General features: G+C 36.7%; 1 protein-coding gene across 1 annotated transcript in view; it reads right to left on the reverse strand.

Annotated features, from left to right (window-relative positions):
• Window positions 1-3: 3 nt before the first annotated feature.
• The window catches only part of tprn (taperin), a 31,680-nt gene continuing 17,216 nt past the window's right edge, over window positions 4-14,467 (reverse strand). The window contains exons 2-4 of the mRNA XM_077497903.1: window positions 8,241-8,442; window positions 6,596-6,720; window positions 4-4,570 (exon numbers count right to left, since the gene is read on the reverse strand). Coding sequence (XP_077354029.1) covers window positions 4,508-4,570; window positions 6,596-6,720; window positions 8,241-8,442 — 390 coding nt within the window. The 3' untranslated portion in view covers window positions 4-4,507. The remainder of the gene's footprint in view (window positions 4,571-6,595; window positions 6,721-8,240; window positions 8,443-14,467) is intronic.

A 14,467-nucleotide genomic window follows, 5' to 3' on the forward strand; every position in this document is an offset into this window, starting at 1 on the left:
GCATTTAGAGTTTTACATTTATTTAACGTACATCTGTACAAGTATGACATCATTTTTTTTTTTCCTCATATCATCATCAATAATTTTACACAGCGGAGGCAATGCAGACTTAAAAAAAAAAGTGTGGACAAAATGGAGTGTTTTACCAGCAACTGCTCATTTTGCAAGAGGGAGGGGAATAGCCGGAAAATTGCTGGTTTTGTGTACACTTTGTGAGTTGGTTTTGTTTTTCTTGGTAATCGCCAGTTTGGAAGTTATTGCTGGTGTTTTAAGACAAGTGTCGAGACTGCTGGAAAGTCTACATCTTTGGTCCTTTAGTCATAGATGGATCAAAGACAACAAACAATTCCACAAAGAATTTAATGCGTCTTTGTTGAAGGCAGAAGCGAGCACAGGCTGGTCAACGGCTAGTTTTAAGACTTTACTAACAATAATAGGTGTCCTCACATTTGGAAAATGTTGATTTACCAATACATTTTGACAATTAAGTGGAGTGTTAAACTACTCTTTGCTTAATGGACTAATAATAGCACACATCTTTATACGAACACTTGACAGGATTTGACAATTTCATTTTGGCAAAGCTCTACGAGGGGCAGCTTACATTTGACAATATTTCAGTGAAGAGTTTATAGTTGCTTTTGTTAAAGACAATGCTGTTGAATAGCCATGGAGATGTCCATTCACTCAGAAGATTAAAAATACATTCAACTATGTGAAAAGACTGTCATGGTGCGTAAACTGTAATGTAATGTCTGGCTACAGGGTTAAAAAAAGAAGAAAAAAAAAAGACAATTTTATTAAACTGTAATATTGATAAATATTTCAACATGATTACCATCATTTTCAATGCACAATGTGATGCATTTTGCAAAATTCAGTTGAGCTCGGTGTAATAGGTCTGCATTGTCGTTGATTTCAGTACATGAACTGATAATGCAGTTATGAAAATGGGTGGAACTGATGCGTTCTCAATCATGTTGTTTAAATCTGTAATCATCGAGTTCACCTGAATTTTACAAAGCCTCATCAAATTATGCTTTGAAATGATGGAAATCATGTTGAAAGTATTATTTTAAGAAGCATTTTTTTTATTTTTTTTTTTTTAACCATATAGCCATACTTTATGGACACATTGTACAGTGGAACCTCCAAAGCCCAATCCCACAAATGTCTACAATTTGAAGTTCAACCAAAAATTTGAAAGTTGAGTTAAACCATCACCACAAGCGAAACAACAGCAATAAAAAGAAAATATGAGCAAATTTATCACAAATTTACTAATCCAGCTACCGTAAAACACCATGTTCCCTTCATTATCTGTCAGGAATTTACAAGTGTACTTTTATTTTATTTAATCTTTTCCAATGATTAACTTCTTTTATTAATTATAAACATCCATCCATCCATTTTCTTAACCACTTACTCCTCACAAGGATGTTAAAACATTGCCTTTGAATTTAATGGGGAAGTCAATAAAAAACTAAATAAAAACATTCCAGCGTTCTATGCAGCCCCACTAATCTAAACAACATTCTGATTAATATTGAGTTTGTGGAATATGAGTTGGGCATCAAAATCCAGCCATTTTTAGCCATCTCAGGGGGTGGCCATTTTGCAATGACATCACAGTCGCGCAGGGCACAGGTAACGATCAATCACGGCTCACCTGTTTTCTGAAGCTGAGCTCTGATTGGTCGTTAGCTGAGCCCTGAGCAACTGATGTCATTGTCAACAGCAAGTGGCAAAATGGCCGCCCCATGAGATGGATAAAAACAGGTGGATTTTGCTGCTTAGCTCGTTTTTCACATTATCAGAATGTTGTGCTTAGGAAATATTTTGACAAATTGTATATAAAATGTGTCCATTTTTTAGAAGATTTCCAAATTAGAAGAAATAATGTCAGATTGTATTTGACTTTAGCAGTTCCACCGTATAAGACCTAATGAATTTGAAGACAAACACACCTGTGGCTAACGATCTTCAGAGTTAAGAGTCAAGGCTGTGGCAAATGTACAAAAGTGGACATCGCATCAAATCGGCAGTGCATTCGTCATTTACAGTTTCTCGACTCTTTTCGTTCCTTTTTAGTATCAAAACAAGGATTTCTGCATTCCAGTCTGGAAAAAATGGTCAAATGGATTTCTTGTTTATAGTCAGCCACTGTATGTGACATACAATCAGCTGTCAAACCGCTTGGGAAAAGAAGCCCCTCATTGTAAGTGCACGTATTCTGTCACTGGCAAAACCAAGCGAAAACAAAGACAGTGCAAACACATTTCACATCCAAGACTGCAGAACGGCAATTACGTCATTGGACTAGCACAGCATCATAAAAGGTCATCTGGAGATGACGAGCAGAAAATAAATGTTAATTATGATAAACTGGTGTTACAATGAAACTGTACAACAATACTGGCCAGGGTTGAGTGTAAAGAAGGACTGAGGCCATTACAGCAACACTTTAATCACTTGGCATTATGAGTTAAAAAAAAAAAAAAAAAGAAAAAAAAAAAAAAGAAAACGTGGTGCATTCCTGTCAATAAAAAACATCTTCATTTACACCTTTTATACGTGATAAAAACATCACCTTCATTTATTTTAAGTAGTGTTGTTCCGATACTGATACTGCATTAAAACAGTGGTATCGGTGACTACTCACAAGTAACATGCCGATACCATTGATTCCAACGCTAATATAGGATTTTGAATGCAGCATCTTGTGTTTTGCTCGTGCACGACATTCACTGATATGTGACATGTTCACTAGGGATGTAACGATAAGCGCAATATCGTGATATTAAAACTGCCACAATATCGTCGTCGTCATGGTCACGATATTTAAATGCAACGCACATGTTAAAAAAAAAAGAAAAGAAAAAAAGTCAGGTCGATTTCCATTTGTGAAGTTCTAGCACCCTCTTGTGGCTAGTTTTTTAGTGCAATTTAATTTTCATTAGGTATGTTTTGGCCCTTCTATGTTTAAAATCTACACTAATTGTCAGATGAAGGGGAACCTAATATACCTGTGAAGCAAGGCAATATGAATTCAATGTGTGCATGCATTTGCAACATAACATAATTATGATAATAATATAATAATAATAAAACATAATATCATGTTACGTACAAAAGCACAATATTGTGTTTTGTTTTTAGCATGAGCTCTTTTTTTTTTTTTTTTTTTTTTACAATATTGTGGCCTTTTTTAAATATCGGCAACCTTGACACAATATCGTGATATTATTGTATCTTGAGCTCCATATCGTGATAATATCATATCATGACATTTAGATATCGTTACATCCCTAATGTTCACTGCATGCCGACCTAACATATCTTATTGGCTCTTGAATGCTCTGAATCAATAGCATGTTGAGGGAAAAAAACCTTAAGTATCGGTATGTATCGGTATCGGCCGATACTACAAAGCTGGGTATTGGTGTCGGTATCGGGGGCCAAAAAACGGCATCGGAACAACACTAATTTTAAGTGGACCAGCTTTGTGTCTCCGTGGAATGTGAGTGCACATGAGGTCCGACGTGGGTTCTTTCTACCTTTACACAGGAAAACATACAAAATTGTACATAAGCAGGTCTAAGACATGCAAACTTCAACATTGAGAAGCAATAAACACACAAGTAGCTCAAGGAGGAGGATGCAGAGACATTCAGCCGGGTGATATACTGCACGTCGCTCACCAGCAATACAGACATTTTTTGGCAAAGGTCACTTTTTCAAGCATTTTATCAAAAAATGTTTTGCTACAGACTGACAACAACTTCCTCCAGGGTGCATGTTGATTTTGTCTATACTTGGCCTCATTGTGAAGAATGGTGTCGAAGCTTGCTTGCTGTTTCAACCAACCGTCCAGCAGCTTCAATACGGTTTTCCATAACATACAAAAAGCAGCACAAAAAAAACAAAAAAAACAAAGGCTTTTGGAAGCATAAGAAACAACCTAAGCCCAACTGAAACCATGCATGTAACAAAAACAAAATTATGTGGCACCCATTCAGATTTTCTTTTGTATGTTTGACTGCAAGCGAGGGAACAATTACTGTAAGGTCCGAGATTTGTTTACGGAGTTGTGTAACACTTTCACTGCGGAGTCATCTCCACATCGGCATTGGCAGCTTTTTTGCTCTTCGTGGGAGTTTGGACTTGAAGTCCACATCGCCCAGATGCAAGTGTAAACGAGGATGGGTCTGTCCAGATGCTGACAAGATATTTAATTGGATCGGCCGTTTTGACAGATCAACTGTCCAGGAAAAGACAGCCCAGCTGCTTTTAAGGTTTGTCGGCCAAAACGATTACGATTGTAGACTTGGGACGATCCCGTGGCGAGAGTAACCGTGGCTTGTGTTCCCTGAAGGCGTCAGGGAACGTGTGCTTGAGCCCGGCAAAGTTACAAGTGGTTCAGGTCCAGGTCCAGGTGTGGCAGGCAGTCAGCGCTGGCCTCAGGTGTCGGTCCCGTTGGCGAGGTGCTACTTTAGTGCTCTAGTGATCAGAAGTAGAGCGCGGGCTCGCTACTATAGTCTGACAGGGACGAACTGTCTGCTGGTGTCAGCTGAGGACAAAAAATAAAATAAAATAAAAATGACAGGTTACAACTTACAATCTTATAGTGGGATGTTTTATACCACTTTTTTCAGACCAAGTATTGAGTACTTAGTACCGATGCTACTAGTACGTTTGATATATAAAATTTCATTCAACATGACAAAAAAAATTGTAAATACTTTCTTTCTTAACTCATTTGCTCCCAAAAACATATAAATACGTTCTATTTGAAATGTTATGTGTCCCAAAGACGTATTTATACGTTTGTTTGTTTTTTTTATGCTAGAGCATGCAGAAGTCTTTGATGAGCCTCTCAACTGCAAAGAACGGATGAATGGTAGTTATTACACAAAAGGCCAGCAGATGGCGGCAGAGCAAAGGAGATCAACCAGGGCCAGATTGAAAAAAAAAGCTCAATTGCTCAAAATTCTAAACTTAGCTATATTGCAATGCTAATTGCTGCAAAACGGAAACAGATACAAATGTACTTTTTTTTCCTGATGAAAGATGAGACTCTAATCTTTCTTTTGGTAGGTTCCATGTTTTTCCTAGCAATAGAAGACAATATTCTGTGGGCCTTGCAAAATCAGTCAAAATACAGTGAAACAGCCGGGAGCGAACGGGTTTGCTTCTGTGAAAATGGCTGGGAGTGAATGAGTTCAGCAGATGATAATTCGCAGTTATGTCAAACTGTCGTAGTATAGCGCCAACTACTGTTGTGGAGGACTTAATGTCAGATTTTGGTTAATGCATGTCTGGACTGGCACACACACAAAACAAAAAAAAACAAAAAAAAAAAAAAACATGCATGTGTATGCACTAGGGGTGTCAAAATTAGCGTGTTAATAAATTTGAGTTAATTTAAAGTTCCTTTCACGCCACTATTTTTTTTTAATTTTATTTTTTTTTAAACGCACGATTACCGCCCATTACTTGGAATTCCAGTCACAACGCAGCAGACATGTCCGCGTCCAAATTTAGCAGTAATAAATGTAATAATAAAGCATATATTTGTGGTCAAGTTGTATTTTGCAATTCTAAAAATGTGCAGAATTTAATAAGTTTCTCCATGACAAAGAAAAATGCACTGAGCAGTCACCGTCTTACAAATGCAATAATGCCATCTAGTGGCAGAAAAGTGACCAACACAAATCAATACCACACTCGTTTACAACATTAACTAAATTTTATGAATTATTATGAAATTACTGTATCAATGACTAAAATATGCAGCCATATTTCTGTTAGTTTAACATTTCCCACACTGTTATGTTAACAAGAGTATAAAAACTTAGAAAAAAATATTTTATTGTGTATTTAGATGTAATTTTTTTGATTAATCGTGAGTTAACTATTGAAGCCATGCGATTAATTAGTAATTATGATTAAAAATTCTAATCGCTGACACCCCTAGTATGCACACATATCCAGAACCTTGTTCAACACACTCACTCATATAATACATCAAGTCTTAGTAAAAAGCAACCTTTTTCTGAGTGCAAGCACAAAATGGACTACTTTGCACCTCTTATTATTTTATATTTTTGATCTACGAGTCATTTTCATGTAACTACTGGTACTTTAACTCATTTGCTACAAAAAAAAAAATGCTACAAAAAATAACTGTTATTCCTAAATGGTTAATAACATGTGACTGCAAAATATTTGTAAATTTAATATGAAGACTTCAATCGCATTTTGATTTGTAATGGATGGCCAAAAATACATAAATAAGTAACTTAATATATAGTATACATATAAATGTTTGACAGCATGTTCTTCCACCTCTGACAATAATAGTTTACTTGTTGAATGGACTGTTCTGTAATGGATGCGACAAACAAATCACAACACGTTAAACTATCTTGCCAAATGAAAACAGGTAGCATTCAAACTCCTGCAACGACGTGAGCAAACCAATGTTACAGTTTCCATTTTGACGTCATTGCTCTTTGGGGATGGAACACAAACTGAGCGTTGGGAAAAAAAAAGAAAAGAAAAAAAAAAAGAAAATTTTTTTTTATCCTCTCACCATGACCTCCTCTGTTATCTGCGTCTGCTGGGAAGTGACCTCCTCCTTGTTAACACTGTCCTCTTGTTTGTATTCCTGCCAGGCGCTGAAGTCCACCGAGTGCTTGGGAATGTAGTTAGAGAGGTCTGCACATAAGAAGATAGATAGAATATACATCAATAATGATCAGATGACTTTTTTTGTGCTGAGTTGCAAATAGGTGAACTGGCTCATATGCCATTCAGCCCTTGTAGTTCAGATAGAGTCCATTAGGGGTCCTCATCCTCCCACTTACAGTCTTTCTATTAAGCGTTTTCAAATTACATCCATCCATCAATCCATTATTGGAAAGCTTATACTAAAATGCCATTTGAATCAAACTGGTAGTCTCTTAAAGGAAATTAAATATTACACAACTTAATTGGGGGGGATCACCCTCAAAAAACATTTTTTTTCTCTATACTCGTGTATAATACGGTCAGTAGCTGCCTGCCAACGGCGATGAATAAGTTAATTATGAATTCCATACAAAGTTTGTTTCAATGTGTTGCATTTTAAATGAATTTATTAGTGCTTTTATTTTGGAAATTAGTCACCCAGGCATTAACTCGTGTTAATTTCGTCAACAAAAATAATTTCATCAACACACATATTTCAGCGGACTAAAACCTTCATTAATAAACAATAACTGGGACTAAATCAGCATGCATTTTCGTCAACTAATGAAGAGGAGACAAAAATGTACTTCACTTAATAAAAACTGGACGAAACTTTATCGACATTTTAGTTCATGAACAAAAACAGGACGGAAATGATATGCTTTTGTAAAATCTTGTCTCTGCTAATCTTTCATATCTGAAGCTAGCAAGTACAAAATACACAACAACATGGAACAGACAGGAGGTGGATTCATGGTGAAAAGTAAAAGAAGAAAAAGAAAAAAAAAGTAAATTATATAGTTAACGTAACATTAATCCAACGGTTATAACGTTCTAACAATGTTAATCCGACTGCTAGCTATTGCTAGCTAATTAGGCTAATAGTAGCCACCTGTTGACATACTGTCATTGTGTGTGAAATGTTTTTTAATCAAAAAGATGAGAAAATTTTATGTGAAATAGTTTTAGATTCGAAATGTTCAACATAATCTGCTGACATAAACAAAAAAAAAACAAAAACAAAAAACAGGGGTTTAATTATTCTCCTGACTAAAACATTGACTAGATGAATAAAATTATTTCTTGGACTAAAATAAAGACTAAAATGCTAGATTAATAGTGTACTAAAAATGGACTAAATAAAAACGTAATGAGGTTGACTAACTGATAAAAACTAACAAGCGTAACTGGACTAAAACAAAGACAAAATTTAATTAAAAATGGTGGCTAAAATTAACACTAGTTGCCACTCAGTGACCGTGAAAATGGTCACCTCTCAATGTGCCTTGTGATTAACTGATCAACAATCAAGTAAGCTGTGGCAGGCTCCAGGTCCCCTCAACAGGTAAGTGGTGTACAATTCAAGACTTTTTATTTTTATTTTTTATTTTGGATTTGCAGCCAGTCTAAGCCCTTAAAGTGTAAAAGGACAAAGTCCAGCAAACCAGCACCGTTTTACAATCCAATAACTTTCCCATTGCTGCATTTGTTCCTCAACAAAATCTCACCGTTGCTGTTGTTGGGATGCGTGGGCGAGCTTGCGAAAGTGGGCCGAGGGATGTGGATGCGTCCCACCATGCTGGGCAGTTCCTCGGGGACCTTTTCCTCTTGTTTGTCCTCGTCCGCCTCCTCGCCGCTGTCCCACGCGTTGTTTTCTGATGGGTACTCATATGTGCTGTGGAGGCTTGACTCATTGAAGGATATCTTGAGCTAGAAGAGACAAAGTTGAAGAAGAATATTGGATCCGCTTTCAAGTTCTTGAAGTTTAGCAAGAAAGGTTTCAGGATAGTGAGTGTGATAATAACGAATGTAGTAGTTGTTTGTTGGTAGCACAGGTAAAAAATGAAACCCTGGTACAGTATTTTGGGGCCTACAAATTGAAGTGAAAAAACAAAAAAAAACATTTGCAAAACTGAAATAAATGGACATAAGGACAACTATAGTACTGCAAAATCCTGTGACTACCTCCACAATTAGGTGACATTTACTTAATATAAGTTGCAGTGCAAGCACATTTTTTAAAACAGGGCCCAACCCATAAGGATTTTTTAGGCTGATTCTGATATTTGCAGAGAAAAAAAAAATCCAATAACTGATTAAACTGATTATTTAAAAAATATATACAATTAATAAAATTACTTTTTTAGTCCCTTAACACTTACAATAACAAAACTTTGATATGCAGAAAATTGTATTATATTTGTATTGTTTAATTCACAACAGAGGAATTTTCAAGAACAAAAACATGGGGGAAAAAAAAAAAAGCATGAACTGATGAATTTAATTTTAGGTTTTGGCTATAAAATAAAACTATTTAAAAATACTTCAAAATAAAAATTAGAGACGCCAAAACATGTCAAGATGCATTTGAAATGTATGATTTACAGAGACAGTTTCAGGAAAAAAGAACTACCAGTTTTTTGTTTTTTCAGACCGATACAAGTTTGATGACTCGAGTAGTTACAGATACCAAGTACCGATGCCACTTGTGCTGTACTTTTGATACATAAAATCTGCCTCATCCCGCCAAAAAACAATTGACAGATAATTTGAAAGAAAGTCCTATATATCTCAATATATAATTTATCCTTTACATACATATTGTTTTAACGTTCATACTGTTTAAGTGAATGAGAAGGACATAATTCCTACAGAATAACATTCTGTCAAAAATGCATGTCCTTTACTTCCTACACATAACTGTAAAGAAACACTACTAGAAAGTAAGATTATATCAATGTTTAAAGGGCAAAATTCCAGCCAATTATTATTATTTTGAAAAGGCATAATAATATCAATCATTCTAGCTATTTGGGGCGGCACGGTGGATGACTGGTTAGCTCGTTTGCCTCCCAGCGCAGAGCATGCGAGATCGAGTCCGGGCTTCGGCCTTCCTGGGTGGAGTTTGCATGTTCTCCCCATGCTTGTGTGGGTTTTTTCCGGGTACTCCGGTTTCCTCCCACATTCCAAAGACAAGCTTGGCAGGCTGATTGGACGCTCTAAAATTGTCCCAAGGTGTGATTGTGAGTGTGAGTGCGTGTTCGTCTGTGTGTGCCCTGGATTGGCTGGCAACCAGGCAGGGTTATTATAATTTTGGAATTTTTCATTTGAATTAGTTTTTATTTCGTTTGGAGTTTTGTTTTTAAAAACTAGTTTTAAAAATAGTTTTCAAGGTGGTTCTGTTAGTTTTTTATTTGTTTTAGTTATTTAATAAATGCTTAGTTTTAGTTTCAGTATTAGTTTTAAAAAATGTGTATTACTTGTACGCAATATTTAACAAACACCATGGGAGCGACATCATCTGAAGGTGCTTTTCTACTGGCTGATTCTTGATGACGTCACTTGTGTGGCACACCTTCATACGTCTTTATTCCGATTAATATAAAAATAAATCTATTTAATCACATTTAAAATAATCCCCAAAGGCTCATGCATTAAATTAATTACCAAAGACTAAAGCAAAGTTAGTTAGTTTTACTTAGTTTTGTAAACATAAAATATAGTTTCAGTTGGTTTTTGTTTTTTATAAAACATTTTTTTAATTTTATTTCGTTAACCAATTGTTTTTTGAATTTTAGTTTTTTCGTTAGTTTTAGTTAATTAAAATAACCTTGCAACCAGTTCAGGGTGTACCCCGCCTACTGCCCGAAGCCGGCTGGGATAGGCTCCAGCACCCCCGTGCCCCCTGTGAGGAGGGGAGGCTAAGAAAATGGATGGATGGTAAGTATTTGGCTGATTAATTGGTAAGGCTCTTCATTATATTTTGAAATACTAATTTTCCTTGTGTGTCAAATTAAGCATTCAGATCTTTTAGTGTTCTCTTAGATCCTTAGGCATGTTATTCTGTCAATTTTCAAACATCTCTCTTTGCCTTTTTACTCTGCATGTCCTTTAATCTCAGGTCAATACTTAATATTATGTTATGAAAGTAGCAGTTTTGTTGTTGCATAATCAATCAATCCATCCATTTTGTAGCGCGTGTCCTCATTGTCCTTGTCCTCCTGTCAATTGCAGGGCACAGCCTGCATAGCCAAAAAACAAACAAACTCCCCTTCGCACCGATATGAACACTAATTAAATCTTAACATAAAATGCATGTTTTTAGAATGTGGGTTTAAAAAAAAAAAAAAAAAGCATTCGGCGAAACCAGGGGAGAAAAATCTGTGACAAGATTTAAACCCACCAACTCATAATCCAATTGGTGAAAAGAAAATGGAATTGAAACAATAATTTATTGATTGATAATCTGGCTGCTATATCAGGACTGAAAGGTGTCAGATGTCTTCTCATTCAAAGCCCATATTTGATTGGAACGCCAACATGCATTTAATCTCCTGCTTTCATTCCAGCCAACAAGAAGAACAACAGTTTATTATTTCCTTACAGCGCTGTGATTAGACACTCTTATCGCATGGCACAGCCCTTTGCTCACAGTAGTCGGGCGTTTTCATTTGCGGCGCTTTTCAAACGGGGTAACCGATGTGTACTTTGTTCAGACCCGTGCGTCTGGCTGCGCTGGAATATATGCAGAAGGAGGGACAGGCTGTTGTCTATAGGGTCGAACATGCAATGGCGTGCGCTGTAGAACACGGCTGATTGGAATCGTTTAAGTGGTCTGCAAACAAGAGTGAAACTGCCGTTTGCACCCGAGTAAGCCAACACGAATGCTTTCAGGGGTTTCAAGCTACATGAGCACACTCACACAAGTTCGAGCACATGTCATTTAGCATAAGTATCAGGTCAGCAATAGAAAAAATATGTATTTTTCTCTAAAACCTAAAAAAAAAAAAAAAAAAAAAATAATGACAGATAATTGTAAAGAAATAACCGTTGTTTATTTCTGGCAAAAGGCAGACAGTTACCCTGCAATATAGAGGATTTAAGTCAAATAAAACATAACTAACTCTGAATTAAGGATTCATTTGTTATAAATTAACAAAACTAAAAAATAAAACCGAAAAAAAACTCTCTTTTTAGCCCTTGCTCAAAAAATATATTTGATTGCAAAATACAGTAATAATACAGGTTTAACTCTTAAGCAGGACACTATGAAGTTGGCAAATGGGGCTGGGTGATATAACTGTAAAAATGATCACAATCTTAGGACTTCAAATTCATAACAGAGAATTTGTCGTTCCGAGTGTTCACGGCAAAATAATGCTCGTAGGAGATTTGACGGTCACAGCAAAATAAGTAACTGCTGACTAATAGAAAGTTACAGTCACACAACTATGCTGCTGCCAAGCGCTACACGAGGATTCGAACTAAATGACAATATTACAAGTATTTCTGTAACATTATTGCCGTGTTTACCTTTGTCTATCCGTGACGCGCTGAATCCATGTTATTGCTCTGGTATCCATGAACCGTGGCATCGATTTGGCCGTACCATTCACTCGGCAGTCATGCCGCTGTACTGATCCATGAGTGTTTTATAATCCTGGTGTATCTTTGCACCTTTTACAGACTTTTTGAGGGTCCTGTGAGCATTTTAGTTGTTCACCTCACCAACCAAGCTTGGCAGTAATAACGTGCATGGTGGCTTGGTGACTCCGATTCAAAGTCGTGCTCTCTTCCTCTCCCAAATGTTTAGAAGAGCCTGTACCGCTGTCCTCTTATCCATTCGCTTTTCCTCAATTTTAAAATAGTGCAACCAATGAGGACATAATCATAACTAATAAATATTGTAAATACTGTATGAGTGTACATGTACACTTGCAGTAAAAGAACTGTATGCGTGGTTAGGCTAATGGCGGCTGTGCAACACACCTACAAATTCAAACAACCAATCAGACCAACCAAACAGAAGTCATTTAATAAATAAATAAATAAATAAATAAATAAATAAATATTACTCTGTCCACCTTCTTCTCACTGAGGTTTGCAACACACTCTGCGCGGCAGCATAAAAGGTCCGTGTGAAACATGGACGGCGCAAACATGGTTCCGGGCGGAGCATCGACTTAAATTTTTCCAGTCGACCTGTTTTTAAAGTCGACCTAGTCGACTTGGTCGACTTTTTCCCAGCCCCAATGATAATGTTGAATAAATTCAACACAACAGCATTGTGTAAATTCAACACAACTGTATAATGTCGTATTAAGTTAAGAACATTAGCGAAATTTTGGTCACCCAACCTTAATCCATTTAAATGAACTAGTTATGTGGGACCGGTTAACGTAACCGTGTTATTTAAATCTGTTGAAGTATTTCTCTGAGGGTATATTATGCATAATGACGATAAACTTTCACCGACCAGTAATCTAATCTATTCACTGCGGGCTAGGTATCATAGAAGTCTAATATTATGAGCTACTGTGACTGTGATCATCACTTGACCACCTTTTCACCTGTGGGGATGTTAGACCAATTATGTCCAATTTTTGTTTCTTCATATCGTACTTATGCCCCTGCAGGCAGATTGTTTTAGAAGTCAAACAACATTTCATCACATTTTGACATCAAAATAATCCTCACAAATTAAATTACATTGATACAAAGTCCAATGTTTTTCAATGAGCGGACCGCTTAATTGTATTTACTGAGTGAGACCGCCACTCTCACTTGTGACGTAAGCTCGGAATTGTCCATAGACATCCAATGACAAAAGTGTTGTTCCTGAAACAATGTTGATTACAACTGAAATGTGAATTCAAAGCTAAGTAAAACGCTACATTTGAAATCTCGCTCATTATTAATACTGAGCCATTGCATACTGATAGTTGGTGTCTTGATTCTGACAGTATTTTTCGGATTATACGTCGCTCCGGATTATAAGGCGCACCAGCCAAAAAATGCATAATTAAGAAGGGAAAAACATATATAAGTCGCATTTTGGGGGGAATTTTTTTTGATAAAATCCAACACCAAAAACATACATGTCATTTTGAAAGGCAATTTAAAATAAAAATACAATAGAAAACAACAGGCTGAATAAGTGTACGGTATACTAACGTTACATGACTGACATGCCTGGTAATGTCAGTAACGACGTCACATATTAAGAGTTTGTAGCGAGCAGTGACGGCGGAGTGTTGAAGCACGGAGCCAAAGGCTGGCGTTTTATTGACATCAGCTTCTGAGGTCTTAACAGCAACTCCCCACTCAGCTGGAAGCTAACAGGCTAACTCCCCTTTTCCACATAACAAAACCTTCCCACCCAGAACTCTCCCTTCGTCCCAACGTTCCGTGGGTGAATTAAATTCCCATCTCTACAAGTTATTCATATAACTCTAGCATAAAGAACATGCTAACAAGTTTAACAAACTATCAGTTTCACTCCAAATCACTAAATCCAATAAAATCTTCATCCTCTGTGTCACTTTTAAACAACCCCCCCAACTCGGGAGGTAGACGATGCACCGCTTCCTCTTCTACCAGCAATGTTGAAATTATCAACACAGACCTAGAGCGCCCTCTTGCGGTTTAGTGTGAAAATAACATGTGAAATGATTTATAATTGTGTTAATAATTTCACACATAAGTCGCACCAGAGGATAAGTCGCACCCCCGGCCAAACTATGAAAAAAACTGCGACTTATAATCCGAAAAATAGGGTAAGTCTTTTCTCGCGTCATCGGCTAACACACTGGCATCCTGTCTTAATAAGGGACTCTCAACCTAACTACTCTCAAAACCAATCTATGAATAAATCAAGCTCACTGTTTGAGACCACTTCCTCTTTCACATTTCCTTTTATCTGCTCTGTTAGTGCTTCTCTCACAAGAGACGGCGT

This window comes from Festucalex cinctus, chromosome 15, assembly GCF_051991245.1.
Source record: "Festucalex cinctus isolate MCC-2025b chromosome 15, RoL_Fcin_1.0, whole genome shotgun sequence".
Classification (NCBI taxonomy): domain Eukaryota; kingdom Metazoa; phylum Chordata; class Actinopteri; order Syngnathiformes; family Syngnathidae; genus Festucalex; species Festucalex cinctus.